The sequence below is a fragment of the Schistocerca piceifrons genome, chromosome X, assembly GCF_021461385.2.
Source record: "Schistocerca piceifrons isolate TAMUIC-IGC-003096 chromosome X, iqSchPice1.1, whole genome shotgun sequence".
Lineage (NCBI taxonomy): Eukaryota > Metazoa > Arthropoda > Insecta > Orthoptera > Acrididae > Schistocerca > Schistocerca piceifrons.
This window is the reverse complement of record NC_060149.1, coordinates 368366795-368384150: the sequence shown is the minus strand read 5'-3', so window position 1 is coordinate 368384150 and position 17356 is coordinate 368366795. Positions and strand designations below refer to the sequence as shown.

The window sequence follows — 17356 nt, the reverse complement described above, 5'->3', positions numbered from 1 at the left end:
GATGACAGGCTGTGATCCTGTGGTGTGACAGGTCCTCCTGGCCGCTTCACATCTAACCTAGCCACCGGTCAAGTGATCACTCAGTCAAATTGTAATGGGTACTACTGTTATCTTATCAGAACTACATAACATTATTTCCTCTTCTGAAGTTTTGCATAGCTCTCCAAGAATTGCACTTCACTGAAAATCATTCTCCAATGCTCTGTTGTTATTGTGCATTCTGTCAGAACTGTACTGGTCCAGAGACAGCATCTGGAGAGGTCTGTACTTTAGTTCATAGGGATATTGTCAGTGAATGACTTTGGGTTACCATTTGCAATGGTGACCTACCTTCAGGCAGGCCACTTACTTACGTTGAATTGACCAAATTAATCCAATAACCCATCTCCTGTTTGGGGACTTAAACATGTGCACCATTCCATTTGGGAGAGTAACACTTCATGTGGTAGGGACCTTCTAATTGACCAGCTTCTCACAGACCATGATCTGTGCCTCCTCATTGATGGTTCTCTTAGCCACTTCAGTGCCACCCAAGGCACCTTTTCAGCTATCTATCTAATGTTCTCTTCTCTGTAATCTTGTGGCTTCGCTACATTGGTCACTACATGGTGACGTTTGTGACAGTGACCATTTTCAAGTGATCCTGTCATTTCCTTTCGTTCACAAAATGGACCGACTACCTTGCTGGGTACTTCACACAACCAGCTGCGCTTTGTATACCTCTGCTGTTACATTTACCACCTCTCTGTTGGATTGTATAGATGAGGTTGTGCAAGGCATTTCAGACACGATCATCTATGCCATTGAAACTGCTATTTGCTATTCCTCCTCCTGCAGCTCCTGCCCCCCCCCCCCCCCCTCCCCCCTACACACACACACACACACACACACACACACACACACACACACACACACACACACACACTGTTGGCTGGTGCTGTGGTGGACCAAAGACACTGCGGTAGCCATTCAGGAAAAGCTGATGAGCCCTGCAACGATTCAGACAACATCCTTCGTAGATCAACCTTATCACCTTTATGTGACTTCATGCTAAGGCTTGCTGTCTGATCAAACACCGTAAGAAGGAAAGCTAAGAGTGCTGTGTGTCTTCACTGGAGATATATGCCTCTTCATCTCAGTGTGGGCCAAGCTCCATTGTCTTATGGACTACCAACCATCGACAGCTGTTCTTGGTCTTGTCCTACAGGATGGTCTTTTCACCGATTCATTGTTTTTTGTAGAACACCTTGTGACCCGTTTTCCAACAACATCAGTGTCGTCTTCCTGTCTGGCTACCTTTCTACTGCAGAAGCGACAAGTTAAAGACATCTCCTTATGTTTTACTCCCCACCAAGCTGAATCCTATAATGAACCCTTCAATGACTGGGAACTTCTTCAGACTCTTGCCTCGTCCCACAACACAGCCCTAGGCCCTGATCCAACACCTCAATGATCCCCAAAGGCATCCTTCCTCAGGGTCTTCAACCATATTTGTCTCCAAGATGCGTTCCCCTCACAATAGCAAGATAGCATAATTGCCCCAATCCTTAAGCCAAGAAAGAACCCAACATCTCGTGACAGTTGCCAGCTGATTATCCTCACCAATGTACTGTGTAAGCTGCTTGAAACTATGGTTGCCTGCTGATCATGCTGGGTTCTTGAATCTTGGGGCCTTTTGGCCCCCTATCAGTGTGGTTTCTGGGAGGGATGATCCACACCGACCATCTGCTTAGGTTGGAAGGGGGCAATCTGACATACTTTTGCTAAACCTCAGTACCTCATTGCTGCCCTTTTTGGCCTATTTAAGGTATACGACACAGCTTGGTGTCGTCACATTTTACTCATCCTCCATGACTGGGGCTTTCGAGGCCCCCTACCAACTTTTATTTGTCAGTTTTTGTGGTGTCACCGCCAGACACCACACTTGCTAGGTGGTAGCCTTTAAATCGGCCGAGGTCCGTTAGTATACGTCGGACCCGCGTGTCGCCGCTATCAGTGATTGCAGACCGAGCGCCGCCACACGGCAGGTCTAGAGAGACTTCCTGGCACTCAACCCCAGTCGTACAGCCGACTTTGCTAGCGATGGTTCACTGACAAATTACGCTCTCATTTGCCGAGACAATAGTTAGCATAGCCTTCAGCTACGTCATTTGCTACGACCTAGCAAGGCGCCATTATCTTTTGCTATTTATCTTGTGATGCATGTACCGTCAGACCGATGTTTACCAATTATGGATTAAAGTTAAGTATTCCAGAAGCTACGTACTTTTTTTACTAGACTCAACTCCTTTAACTGTTCCATACCTCAGGCCAGCCTGCGTGAGCTTAAACGCGTGCCTTTCGGCTATCTCATAGTGGCTTGGCTGTCTTGCCAAGTCACAACAGTTTTTATCCCGCCAGTTGTTCTAAGTAAGAGTTAGCACTTCGGTCAGCTCGCCACAGGTCCAAGAAAATGGCATCCATAGAGCTCTGTGTTGAGTGTCACTCTCTTCCTCATCGCCATCTGTGGGCTAGTTCTGCTGTTGGGCCGCTGGTCACCACTGCTGTACATGTTGACAATTTTTGCATTTGGTACAGCTCCTACTCGGTAGCCTCTACTGAATGCCAGCTCCAAGGTACCACTGACAGGTGTCTGCATTGGCTCCTTCCCATGGTTTCCAATTCTCTCCTTACAAAAACATAGGTCACGCATTTCAGCTGTTGTACTACGGTCCATCCTAACCTGAAACTCGACTTGGCTACGCAGCACCTGGATGTTGTAGCACAGTCCCGTTTTTTTGTCCTCCTTTTTGATAAAAGTCTGACCCGGCTGCCCCATATTCACCACTTGAAAACTAGCTGTATGTAGAAGCTTAACCTCTCAGCTTCCCTTCCCACACATCTTGGGGTGCGGGTTGGTTCGGCAGCTGTGAAGCTCTTAGATCCAGTCCACCACCATGGCGAGTGTCTGGCCACTGGTGTCTTTCAGATTATTCCCATAGACAGTCTCCTTGCCAAAATGGAGATCTTCCCTCTTCAGATTTGGCAGTACCAGCTCTTGGTCTCCTATTGAACCACTATTCAACAATTTCCTGATCATCCCACATATCCCATTCTCTTTACGTACGAAGGGTGCTGTCCTCCTGATACCTGCTGTCAGGTGGAATTACCAGTTGGAGTGCGCCTCGCTTCTCTCTGCCAAGGTATTGATCTCCCCTCCCCGGACTGTGCTCCCCCTGTTTACCTGCACACTTCCCCGTGGTTGTCTGGGCCACAGATTAGGATCGATGTCTTCTGAATTTTTAGTCTTGCCCCTGTAGCCTTTCATCGTCTATCAAGTCCAGTTCTTCAAGAGTTCCAGGGTGCTACTTTATTTTACACTGATGGCTCTAAAACTGTGGGTCAGAAAGGATATGCTTCTACACCTCCTGGTATGGAACACCATTCATTGTCAGGAACATGTAGTGTGTTTATGGCAGTGCTGGTAGGCGTTAGCAGAGCATTCCATTTTACTAAACATGTCTCCCTTGTCCGTGTTTTAAAATGTACTGACTCACTGAGTAGTCTCCATGCTATTGATCAATGCTGTTCTTGCTTCCCTTTGGTCTCTGCTATTCATGACCTTCTCACTAACCTTCATTGTGCTGCCTGCTTAGTTGCTTTTCTGTGGGTTCTAAGTCATGTGGATATCCCAGGAATGAACTGACTGATTGTTAGGATAGAGGAGCACTTATATTGACATAAGATCTCTGCTCGCTCAGAAATGGAATGACATCTGATGAGCTACTGTCCCATGTAATAAACTACACACAATCAAGGACACTACTGCAGTACGGGGTACTTCCTTCTGCTTCTCATGGAAGGAATCCACTGTCCTATGTTGTGGGTGGGACTTTCCCTGTTCCTTGCAGAGCCCCAGGAACGCCCACCTGCTGAATTCCCTATTTCCTTCATCTTGCTTTTATTATTGACAATGCAAAGGATGTCTGTTTTGTTTTTAGCCATATCACTTTTACTGTTATAGTTCTCCCGACTAGATCAGAAAACGTTCTCCATGGACATCTCTACATGTGCATTCACCACTCTTGGATCAACGAACTGATGATCTTTTGTTTGGTCACTTACCCCCCACCCCCCCTACCTCTTCCCAGCCACTAACCAACCAACCAAGCTAACTTACCCCTCCCCCCCCCCCCCCCCTACCTCTTCCGACCCACTAACCAACCAACCAAGCTACTGTGAAAGACACAAGCTCCTTCCTAGATTTCTGGAAAACACTGGACACAGTGCCAAACTGCAGACTGTTAACAAAGGTCCTCGCTTACAGAACAGGTTCCCAGATATGTGAGTGGCTTCAAGACTTCTGAAATAACAGAACCTATTACATTGTCCTGGATGGTGAGTGTTCATCAGAAATCGTCAGAAGTCTGCCAGGGAACTCTGATAAGCCCACTCTTTTTCTCTATATTACATAAACAACCTGACAGATAGAGTGAGCAGCAATCTGCAACTGATTGCTCATAATGCTGTAGAATATGGAAGGCTATCGTCATTGAGCAACTGTTGGGTGATATGGGTTGACTTGGACAGTATTTCTATTTGGTGTGATGATTGGCAGTGTATTCTAAATCAAGAAAAATGTAAAGTAATACAGATGAGAAGGAAAAACAATTCTGTAAGTTACGATTACAATATTAGTGATATACTGCTTGACACAGTCACATTGTTCAAATATCTAGGCATGACAGTGCAAAGTAATATGAAATGAAATGGGCATGTAAGGTCGATAGTAGCGAAGGGGAATGGTTGTCTTTGGTTCATTGCCAGAGTTCTAGGGAAGTGTACCTCATATATAATGCAGACCACATGTAGAACACTTGTGTAACCCATTCTGCAGTAGTTCTAAAGTGTCTAGGACTCCACTAGGTTGGATTAAAGGAAGACATTGAAGCAATTCAGAATCTTGCTGCTAGATTTGTTACTGGCAGGTTCAGTCAGCACACAAGTACAACAGAAATGCTTCATGAACTCAAATGGGAATCCCTGGAGTGAAGATGACATTCTTTTTGCAAAACACTGTTGAGAAAGTTGAGTGCTCTGGTGTTTGTGACACTGCAGAACACTTCTACTGCCACCATTGTATGTGTCATGTAAGAACTGTGAAGACAAGATAAGAGAAATTAGGGGTCTTGTGGAGGTATAGAGACAGTCAGTTTTCCCTTGCTCCATTTGTGAGGAACAGGAAAGGGAATGACTACTCATAGCTTTGTCACCATGCACTGTGTGGTGCCTTGCAGAATACATATACAGATGTAGATGCAGTTGTTGGCTCAATGGAATGATATTCAGGATTGGTATCGAGGTAAATACTAACAAAAAATTATTAATTTAAAAATATTGTCACTGTTAAAGAAATGGATATTTGACAAAATCTTAAAAAAAGCACCCCCCTCCCACACACTTTACAGAAAGCTGATTTTTCTTTATTGTAAGAGTGGGAGTAGTTCATTGTTGTGAATGTGTCTTGGTTTAAATGACTTCTAATATTTCTGTGGTAGTCTCTTAAAAAGAAAGGAAAGTATAATTTTTTTAAAGTGATTGTTCTGCCAGCCTTCTAGCTGCTACAGAAATAGCAACAACACTTAAATATTGTCTTGCTTAAACAGTGTGTCGGGTACACGTGCTTGAGATTTTTCCCTATCTTCAAAGGATTTGCTCTGTGATTGGTAGCTACAGGTTTCAACAAGTAGAGTGATATTTCTGCTTACTAAAGCTTCACAGCACAGTACAAAAGCTCTCACATTTTCTGGGGAGTGTTCAGTGTTAGCAACTTGTGAAGTAATCATATACATTGAGGTGACAAAAGTTATTGGATAGCGATATGCAGATACACAGATGGCAGTAGTATCGCATACACAAGGTATAAAATGGCAGTGCATTGGCAGAGCTGTCATTTGTACTCAGGTGATTCATGTGAAAAAGTTTTCAATGTGATTATGGTTGCACGGCAGGAATTAATAGGCTTTGAATATGGAATGGTAGTTGGAGCTACACATATTGTCCATTCCATTTTGAAAATTGTTAGGAATTTCAATATTCCAAGATCTCCACAGTGTCAAGAGTGTACCGAGAATACCAAATTTCAGGCATTACCTCTCACCACTGACAACACAGTGGTTGACAGCCTTAACTTAACAACTGCGAACAGTGGTGTTTGCATAGTGTTGTCAGTGCTAATAGACAAGCAATACTGTGTGAAATAACAGCAGAAATATCTGTTAGGACAGTGCAGCAAAATTTGGCGTTAATGTGCTATGGCAGGAGACGACTGATGCAAGTGCCTTTGCTAACAGCATGACATCACTTGCAGCACCTCTTTTGGGCTCGTGACCATATCAGTCAGACCCTAGATGATTGGAAAACTGTGGCCTGGTCAGGCAAGTCCCGATTTCAGTTGGTAAGAGGTGCTGGTAGAGTTTGGGTGTGATGCAGACACCACAAAGCCATGGACCCAAGTTGTCAACAAGGCACTGTGCATACTGGTGGTGGCGCCATAATGATGTGGGCTGTACAGGGTTATTACAAATGATTGAAGTGATTTCACAGCTCTACAATAACTTTATTATTTGAGATATTTTCACAATGCTTTGCACACACATACAAAACCTCAAAAAGTTTTTTTAGGCATTCACAAATGTTCGATATGTGCCCCTTTAGTGATTCGGCAGGCATCAAGCCGATAATCAAGTTCCTCCCACACTCGGCGCAGCATGTCCCCATCAATGAGTTCGAAAGCATCGTTGATGCGAGCTCGCAGTTCTGGCACGTTTGTTGGTAGAGGAGGTTTAAACACTGAAGCTTTCACATAACCCCACAGAAAGAAATCGCATGGGGTTAAGTCGGGAGAGCGTGGAGGCCATGACATGAATTGCTGATCATGATCTCCACCACGACCGATCCATCAGTTTTCCAATCTCCTGTTTAAGAAATGCCGAACATCATGATGGAAGTGCGGTGGAGCACCATCCTGTTGAAAGATGAAGTCGGCACTGTCGGTCTCCAGTTGTGGCATGAGCCAGTTTTCCAGCATGTCCAGATACAAGTGTCTTGTAACGTTTTTTTCGCAGAAGAAAAAGGGCTCGTAAACTTTAAACCGTGAGATTGCACAAAACACGTTAACTTTTGGTGAATTGCGAATTTGCTGCACGAATGCGTGAGGATTCTCTACCGCCCAGATTCGCACATTGTGTCTGTTCAGTTCACCATTAAGAAAAAATGTTGCTTCATCACTGAAAACAAGTTTCGCACTGCAAGCATCCTCTTCCATGAGCTGTTGCAACCGCGCCGAAAATTCAAAGCGTTTGACTTTGTCATCGGGTGTCAGGGCTTGTAGCAATTGTAAACGGTAAGGCTTCTGCTTTAGACTTTTCCGTAAGATTTTCCAAACCGTCGGCTGTGGTACGTTTAGCTCCCTGCTTGCTTTATTCGTCGACTTCCGCAGGCTAGGCGTGAGACTTGCCTGCACGCGTTCAACCATTTCTTCGCTCACTGCAGGCCGACCCATTGATTTCCCCTTACAGATGCATCCAGAAGCTTTAAACTGCGCATACCATCGCCGAATGAAGTTAGCAGTTGGTGGATCTTTGTTGAACTTCGTCCTGAAGTGTCGTTGCACTGTTATGACTGACTGATGTGAGTGTATTTCAAGCACAACATACGCTTTCTCGGCTCCTGTCGCCATTTTGTCTCGCTGCACTCTCGAGCACTCTGGCGGCAGAAACCTGAAGTGCAAAACTTTATGAGTTTTTCTACGTATCTGTAGTGTGTCGTGACCATGTCAATGAATGGAGCTACAGTGAATTTATGAAATCGCTTCAATCATTTGTAATAGCCCTGTATTTACATGTAATGGACTAGGTCCTCTGACATGACTGAACCAATTATTGGTTGGAAATGGTTATGTTCAGCTAGCTGAGAACCATTTTAAGCCATCTGTGGACTTCATGTTCCCCAACAGTGATGGAATTCTTATGAATAACAATGTGCTATATCACTAGGCCACAACTGTGCATGATTGATCTGATGAACATTCTGGACAGTTCAAGCAAATGATTTGGCAACCTAGACCACCTGATGTCAATCCAATTGAACATTTGTGGAACATAATCAAGAGTTCAGTTTGTGCGCAAAATCCTGCACCAGCATCACTTCCACTATTATGGACAGCTATAGAGGCAGCATGGCTCAATATTTCTGTAGGGGACTTTCATCAACTAGTTGAGTCCATGCCATGTCCAGCTGCTGCACCATGCTGAGCAAAAAGAAATCCAACACAATATTAGGAGGTATCCCATGACTTTTGTTGCCTCTGTGTATATGAAGAATCTATTATTGTTTCTATTTTAGTCTCTGACTCCAATGATGATACCTTTCTGCCAGGACTGCAATATGGTTGTTTTTTTTTTTTTTAATCTAGTTTAGAGCTCTTGCTGATAAATTTGTACCCAGAAAGACTTGTTTTTGATCCGGAGGAAACAATTTAGCAGTGGAGTTGCCATTATTGCTGTGACACTCATTTCTCCCAATAATTCTCCTGTCTGACACACTAAATGAGTTACGTTCTGAACTACTTTAGCAGTTCTAGCTCCATAATAGTCAGCATTGGCAGGGATTCAGGCCAAGAAACAAGAATGCTGCCATGTTTGACAAAACCAAAAATCATTCCAACATGTGGACTGTGGAGTTCCAATATGTCCTCACATCTTGTACCATTTTCAAAGTTTCACTTCCAAGAAAATCTAACAAAGTCTGTAATGTTTTTAATACATGTCATACATCATTGTGGTACTAAAAAATGTAATGAATTTTCATTTTATTAAGTTTATTTGATAAGCTCTATGAAAAACAGCAGTTGCTTTGACCCAATTAATAAAACAATATAGAAATTAAAATTATGATAGCGCAATATGCATATAGTGGAAATGTGCAATATTGTATATGTATTGACAGCATAATATCAATTTATAAATATCAATATTATTTCTTCAAAATATTCTTATTTTCGATATATCATTACCATCTCCAACAGTCACTGTTGATCCGCTTCTAATGGCACTAATGAATGCTGATGAGGCTGAACCAGTGCAGTAAGAATCTTAGAAATGAGTGGAGTGTGCTGAGGCTATTTCTGTAAATCATAACTCTGACAGATGGATTATTTTTCTAAGTTAGGACCTAGAGTTTTGATGGAAACTCCTTAGAGATTAAAACCGTTTGCAGAACCAGGTATTGCCTTTCTTGCTCAGCTCATGTGCCTTCAACTCAACAAAAAGCTCCAAGCTACTCTATTTTTCCAAATTCTAGAAAAGTTCTCCATCCTGTCTCTTCCAGTATCTCTCCTAGGTGAGATAATAGTGTGGAGAACCCATACGCTGTCTTGAAGTCACTCTTTGCTCTATCCCTTAGTTCTGCTAGTAATCGGGCAAAGTATGTTGGAGAGTCTTTCTCAAAATTTGACAAAAGAGGAACACGTTACTGGTAGATTGCAGCTTTGAATCAGGTAATGTGGGGTGCTCAGTTGACTTATTTATTGAAATCACTGGCATGAAAGATGAAGGCTCGGATTGTAGTGACAGTTTAACTCAAAAGTTTTAATCAGACTTTTCCACTGCTATGCACACAAAACTGCATTTATTGTTTGAGGATGCCATAAGATATGCACTGGAAATACTCCTGTATATCACTCACAGTAGGCGAGGATGACAAGCTCTTCATTCTTTGTTTTCATATTTTTATCATCATTGTGTTGCTTCTCTCTCTCTCTCTCTCTCTCTCTCTCTCGTGTGTGTGTGTGTGTGTGTGTGTGTGTGTGTGTGTGTGTGTGTGTGTAAGCTGCTGCTTTGCAGATATTCTGTTTTGATGCCCCAACAATTTTTCACTTTCACTAACTTGTAAGCATTTTTCTAGCTGTTAATTTTTTTTCTTTTCTTTTATACTGTGGTTGTTACTGCTGTACTCACCCTCAGTTATTTTCCTGTATCTTTTAATTTTCTTTTTATTTCAAGTAATTTGGTGTAATTCTTTTGTCTTTCTTAGGTTTTAACATGCCTGCCAACAACAGCAAAATATTCCAGTAGCATTCCACATCATGCTTTTAACAAGAGATTGAGGCCAGTCACTTTTCTAGACCAGTCACGAAGAAATTTTCAAGTAATGTCAATATTAGCAGAAAAAGTTTCATTCAAACTGTCTGACATTGGAGAAGGTATTACAGAGGTGGTTATAAAAGAATGGTATGTTAATGTCAAAGGTATTTCATCTTCCAGATTTATGGTGTCATCTCTTTTGATTGTATCCCTGCATTCAAATCTGTTCTATCTTATTTTTTTCAAATACACTTTTTCTAAAAAAAATATAAAATCTAGTACACTTACTTTCTGAACATGCCTTATAACTGCTTGTGCGTTAAGATTGCAGGTATCCTCTTCGTTGTATATTTATTGTACAGGGTGAAAAGTATTTAAACCGACAAATCCTGGGAGGTTGTAGGGGACATCAAAACAAATATTTTTTCCTAATGTCACTTTTTTTCCTATGACGATTATTTAAACTGGTGGAGGTCGTATTATGCTCTTCAGTTGTTAGAGGCTGTATTACGATCTTCAGTTGCTAGAGGGCGTATTATGATCTTCAGTTGTTAGAGGGCGTATTATGCTCTTCAGTTGTAGGCAACTGCTGTCCACCAGTGTAGTAGTGCATTGTCTGTTTACTAATGGAGCGATACACCTGGAGTGAGTACACTGATATGATTGGTGCATACAATGTAGCGCATCACAACGTACGAGCTGCACAGCGGGTTTATCGCCAACAATATCCTAATCGCCGTATCCCAGATCATACAACCTTTGCTGCTGTGTACCAATGTTTGCATGAGACTGGGTCATTTAACAGATTACCTGGACAGGGACGCCGCGCACGATAAGAATGCTCCAATTTGAGGAAGCTGTCTTGCAGCATGTGGAGCGGGATCCTTCAATCAGCACGTGTGCAATTGCACGTAACACGGGGACGAATCAGACGAATGTAAGAACAGTCCTTCGAGAGCAATTGTTACGTCCATTTCACTCACAGCGTGTCCACAACCTGTAACCAGTTAATTATCTACCCAGAGCACAGTTTTCGCAGTGGTACCTGGAACAGTGTGAAATGCATCCTACATTTCCATCCTCTGTGTTGTTTACTGATGAAGCAACGTTCGGGCATGATGGAGTCTTCAACATGCACAATTCGCATGTTTGGAGTGAGGATAACCCACATGCCACAGTTACTAGTGCTCATCAAGTGCGGTTCTTCGTTAATGTGTGGGTCAGTGTTGTTGGGGACTGTTTAATTGTGCCATATCTGCTACCTAGGCCATTAAATGGCAGGCACTATTACAATTTTCTCGCCAGAATTGCTGGAAGACGTCCTGCTCCCTACAATACAACGCATGTGGTTCCAACGTGACGGGACGCCGGCACATTTCAGTCGTCGATTCCTGGACTGTCGGTTCAGAGGTGGTCCTGTACCATAGCCTGCTCGATCCCCAGATACGTCCCCTCTGGAATTTTTTTTGTGGGGGGAGATGCGCAACCTTGTTTACGCAACTCCTGTTGCATCAGAAGAGGATCTGGTTGCCCGGATAGTAGTAGCAGCAGGAACAATTCAGGATACTCCTGGGGTTTTTGCCCATGTCAGACAGAACATGATCCAATGGTGTTATCTTTGTTGACGTGTCAATGGAGGTATTTTTGAAAATCTACTGTAATTGAAATTGAGTTGTGTTAATGTGTTGTCTCTTGGTCATAAAAAAATGGAAAAGTTTTTGTTGGTTTAATTAATTTGCCGCCAGAGAAATCTTCTTCTACCGGTTTAAATACTCCTCATACGAAAAAATGACATTAGGGAAAAATATTTGTTTTGATGTCACCTACAACCTCCCAGAGTTTGTCGGTTTAAATACTTTTCACCCTGTATAGGTTTGCATTATTGAGACTGAGTGAAGTGGTCAAGACAATGGACTCACTTTTGTAAGAGTTGTGGTTCAGCTCCCCATCAGGCCATCCAGATATGGTTTTATGTGGTTTCCATAAATAACATCATGTAAAATCTATGATGGTGTCTTTGATAATGTCACCATCGACTTCCTGGCCTGTCTGTCACCAATCTGAGCGTGTACACTCTCTTTCTGATGATCTTGTTATTGATGGGACATGAAAACCCTGTATTTCCTTCCTGTTGTTGCTAAGAATAGCTGCTAAACAAAAAGTTATCTTTTGTGCAAATTCAGAAATGAACTCTGTGGCATATCAATGACTATCCTCTTTTCTTACAGAGTAAACTATCTGTTCACTATACACACATCTGTGCGATTACTGTGGTTAAAACTCATTTCCTTACCACACTTTTTGTAACAGCAGGAAATGTATAAACAAATTGTGCAGATACTTTTGGTCCTAGGGACAATTTTGCACACCCGGATGTATGCTGTGTTAGATATTTTAGAAACAGAATGGAGTAGATATCAATTTTTAATTGAGCCTTTATAGTTGATTTGAAGTTGTAGGTTTTCAAATAATTACTGACAGCATTGCCCATGTGCTGGATGATACTGATTCTGTGACAGATTGATTTTGTGATCAGTTGAATTCTTGTTTGGCTGTTGCTCATAATGCAAAAGGGTTAATCATGACTGGCAGAAACAGTATTGTTTTCTGATTGGATGAGCCCCAAAATTATTTATGCTGCTTAACATGAAGAAAAATAAAGACGCAAATATTAGAATGAAACTTAGAGCCCCTAAAACAGATTTATGTCAACCACAATGCAGGGCTCATCCTGAATAGAAAAACCAAAATTATAAAAGTTTTCAGTCCAAACGTGACTGTAGTCAGTGGACTGTTGACTACAAAGAAATAATTCATTCTGACCACTTGTTATTGGATACTTCTATCACAAACTGGTCTGTAATGAGAATTTACTGGTTGCTGTAAGTAACAAAATCCCAATGTACTGGTGACAGCGGCGGGCTCCTAAATGATAAAAAGTGAGCAAGTTTTTAATTGATACCATTGTTTCAGTCCGCTTAAAATTTGATCTCTTGTCAAATTGTCAATAAAATAAAAAGCCATCTTCAGAAGTGTTTATTTGCCGACACGCTGACTTTGGATTTCACAGTGTTACTTGTTTTAAACATGGAGTGGACGGGTTCAGAACATGAAGTGTTACAACAGCATATTCACAACATGTGTTGAATATGAAAGTCATGGTATTCTTCATTGCCACACTATGTCCTATTTTGTGAAATAAAGAGCTTTCAAAATGGTAAAGAGCAGCAGTCAGTCATTGTTTCCATTCTAGCTTTATTATAGCAGATTCAGACATTGGCTAGTATCTATCCATTATCAATGCTAAGAATATAAGTAGTACATAGTCTGAGCATAGTATACAGAAATTAAAGGTCACGACATAGCCTATATCACTTGTACATTAAGTTACGTACCAGTATTTCATAGTTGTTATACATGCTCTAGTACGTCTACACCTGGTTGTTCGCACTTGTCACATGTCATTAAAGACTACTGTGTAATGAAGGTAGGCTGTGCAGAGAACACATTGGTTTGTTGTGTGGCACCCGTTATATGAACTATGTGATACATAGGAACAAAATAAAATAAAATACAAGTAAGATTACTGACATTGCTGTACTGACTTACTGCCACATTTAACAGTCAATGTCAGAAGATATAAAAAATGCCAGACTCATTCCTTGTGAGCAGTTATTCTTTTAATCTTTAAAAGCATAGGTAAAATCAGATGCATAAAATTTATTAACAGCTAGGAGGCACATTATTCATGCTGTGACTATGGGAACTGATTTGTATAATTTTTCTTTTATTTATTTTAATCGTTGTGGCAAGGTATGAGGCTCATATTATTTACTGAAAAATTCATAGATGGTATAAAATATCACCAGGGTAGATTGTTGGTGTGATTTGCCAATCCACTTTGTACAGATTTTTAATTATAAATACAATAAAACAAGACACTGAAATTTCTTTTATCAACAGTGTACATGCATCTAAACCAAAATAACTTGAAAAAAGTTACCAAGTTCAATATTATAGCCATCATACTCATACTGTAATACGTCAGTGGCTGCTAGATATTGGCAAGAAGTCAGGACCTATTTCGTATCCCCTGGGTCATATTTTTCACTGCTTCCAAGCAAGCAGTTCTCAAATAATTCCCAAAATGGGCATTTTTCATAATGAGCTGATCATTATTCAGGTTGCAGCTAACATTTTTCTGATGGCAAAAGATCTCTAGCTCTTCTAGGATGTCAGGGAACATGCCTTTCTCACCCTTATGCAACAGCCTCACATCAAAGTCAACAACCTATTTTTTGTTCCCAGAATGACATGTTCACTCTGTGGTGGAGCATATGCTGATTGAAACTTTCTGGCAGATTAAAACTGTGTGCTGGACTGAGACTCAAACTCGGGACCTTTGTCTTTTGCAGGCAAGTGCTCTACCAACTGAGCATGACTCATGACCCGTGACCACAGGTTTACTTCCACCAGTACCTCATCTCCTGCCTTCCAAACTTCACAGAAGTTGCCCTGCAAAACTTGTGGGACTAGCACTCCTGGAAGAAAGGATGTTGTGGAGACATGGCTTAGCCACAGCTTGGGGATGTTTTCAGAATGCGAGTGTCACTCTGTAGCAGACTGTGCAGCGATATGAAACTTCATGGCAGATTGAAACTGTGTGCCGGACCGAGACTTGAACTCAGGATCCTTTATGAAGGTTTTTAGGTAGAAGACAATGTACTGCCGAAAGTAAAGCTGTGGGGTGCGGTCGTGAGTTGTGCTTGGGTAGCTCAGTTGGTAGAGCATGTGCCTGTGAAAGACAAAGGTCCCAAGTTCGAATTTTGGTCCGGCACACAATTTTAATCTGCCAGGAAGTCTTATATCACCACACACTCCACTGCAGAGTGAAAATCTCATTCTAGCAACATCCTCCAGGCTATGACTAAGCCATGTCTCCGCACTGTCCTTTCTTCCAGGAGTGTTAGTCCCGCAAGTTTTTCAGGAGAACTTGTGTGAAGCTTGGAAGTTGGGAGACAATGTATTGGTGCAAGTAAAGCTATGTTTTGTTGTAAGTAAATGAGCAGCCATACTCAGTATCTCTGTGGCTTCCTTTCTTTCTGACACAATGTGACCTAATTTCCAGCCTCCCTCCTGTTTGGCCAACGTAACAGGCCCCACAGTCTGGGTAACCAAATTTTATAAAATCCAAAAGCATGAAAAAAGTTCTTTGTATAGACAATATGCAGCAAAATAGACCCCAAGCTATTTGTGGTTTCAAAAGATACTCTCATTTTATACTTTCGAAAGACAGATGCAATCCTTGTACTCACTTTGTCAAAGTAAAGTAAACTGTTCTTATATATGTTACATAAAAAGCTTATATATGTTATGTAAAAAGTCTTATTATTGCTGTTTCATCATCATGTTCATTTTTTGACAAAGGAATTTTGAACACTCAATTGATAGAAAAATTGAAAAAAAATGCCTTTTATGTGGAGTTGGGTGGTTTGATGTAAAATTTACAGTACCATCAGTACAAGGGTTTTCTTTGTGCGAAAGATGCCATTTTCAAGCAGTTAAATTCAAATGTGAGATTGAAACAAATAGATCCATTATTTTTTTTAGATCTATCAATTCGGAACAGAAATTCCACTTCCCTAATGGAAGGTCATTTTATGAAATAAAAAGCTTGCATTAAAGTGGGCTTGTCACATGATTCAACCTGTTAAGTTTATACCTAAAGGATGACACCATGTGGACTTGTGTGGTCAGGTTATGGCAAACTCTACAATAATTTCCATGATCAGGTACTGACAAAAGATAAATCAGAAAATCCTAGGAAGTTATGGTCATAAGTCAGTTAACGGATACAAATCTTACCAAGCGAAGTGGCGCAGTGGTTAGCACACTGGACTCACATTCGGGAGGACGATGGTTCAATCCCGTCTCCGGCCATCCTGACCTAAGTTTTCCGTGATTTCCCTAAATCGTTTCAGACAAATGCCGGGATGGTTCCTTTGAAAGGGCATGGCCGATTTCCTTCCCAATCCTTCCCTCACCCGAGCTTGCGCTCCGTTTCTAATGACCTCATTGTCGACGGGATGTTAAACACTAACCACCAGATACAAATCTTCCATCCAATATCAATGGGTTCCTGTGGTATGGAAAGTGAAAAAGCTGACAGAGAGATGAAATACTACAGATCTGTACAAATCATTACACTCTTAGGCAATTTTTCAAGCATTTTATCATTTTTCAAGGCATTTTCAGATAGTAAGTGTACTAGATTTTTTTATATTTTTTTAGTAAAAGTATATTTGAAAAAATACGGGATATAGTTGATAAACTTGTTGACTGTTTTTCCACACAATTACCATCTCATTCAATGCACGTGTTGAACCATGGCACAGAGCTTCTTTATACCCTCCTCAAAGAACTCTCCTGCTAACTCCCCCCATTTCAGAAGCTCTTTCTGCACCTGCTCGTAATTTCAAAATTTAATTCCAATCATATGTGTCTTTAGGGATATGAAAAGATGACGGTCTGAAGGCACCAAGTGAGGGGAATATGGGAGGTGGTTCAAAACATCCCTACCAAATGAGTCCAATAGTGTCTTGTTGGCTGAGGCTGTGTGAGGACAGGTGTTGTGCAACAAGAACACTTCTCTCATCAGCATTCCCCCCCACCCCCCATTTCTTTTTAAGCTCCCTTTTTTAAAGGCTCTCACAGTATTGTTGTGGTCACTCCTTGAGGCAGAAATTTGACCAAAATGCCGCCTTTTAGGTCGCAAAACACTGAGACCATGATTTTTGTGCCTGAAATTGTGATTTTGAATTTTTTGGCAGATGGGATATTTGTCCGACGCCACTGTGATGACTGTATTTTTGTTTCAGGTGTGTAATGAGCCACCCATGTTTCGTCTCCAGTCATGTTAGAGCTCAGAAAATCCACACCTTCCAGTTGAAATCGATCAAGAAACTCACGAGCGCTATTGACCAGATTTTACTTGTGCTGCTCTGTCAGCTGTTTTGGAACCCATCTCATGTACAGTTTCTGATATTCCAGCATTTCTGTGGCTCTCTATTATAAGATAGTTTTGGAGAGTTGTGGAAACAGCACAGAAATTTCATCAGCTGTCAATCGGCAGCCTTCACAAACAGTTTCCTCAATGTTTTGCGTCAACTCATCAGTCAAAATGGAAGGTCTTCCACTCCTCTGTTCATCATGAACATTTGTTCTGCCTCCAC

The 17356-nt window shown here is 41.5% G+C and overlaps 1 protein-coding gene across 1 annotated transcript in view; it reads left to right on the top strand.

Annotated features, from left to right (window-relative positions):
* LOC124722910 (lipoamide acyltransferase component of branched-chain alpha-keto acid dehydrogenase complex, mitochondrial) overlaps positions 1-17356 on the top strand; it is a 96265-nt gene that overhangs the window by 22349 nt on the left and 56560 nt on the right. Inside the window, exon 2 of the mRNA XM_047248057.1 lies at positions 10075-10271. Within this exon, the coding sequence (XP_047104013.1) occupies positions 10075-10271 (197 nt within the window). The remainder of the gene's footprint in view (positions 1-10074; positions 10272-17356) is intronic.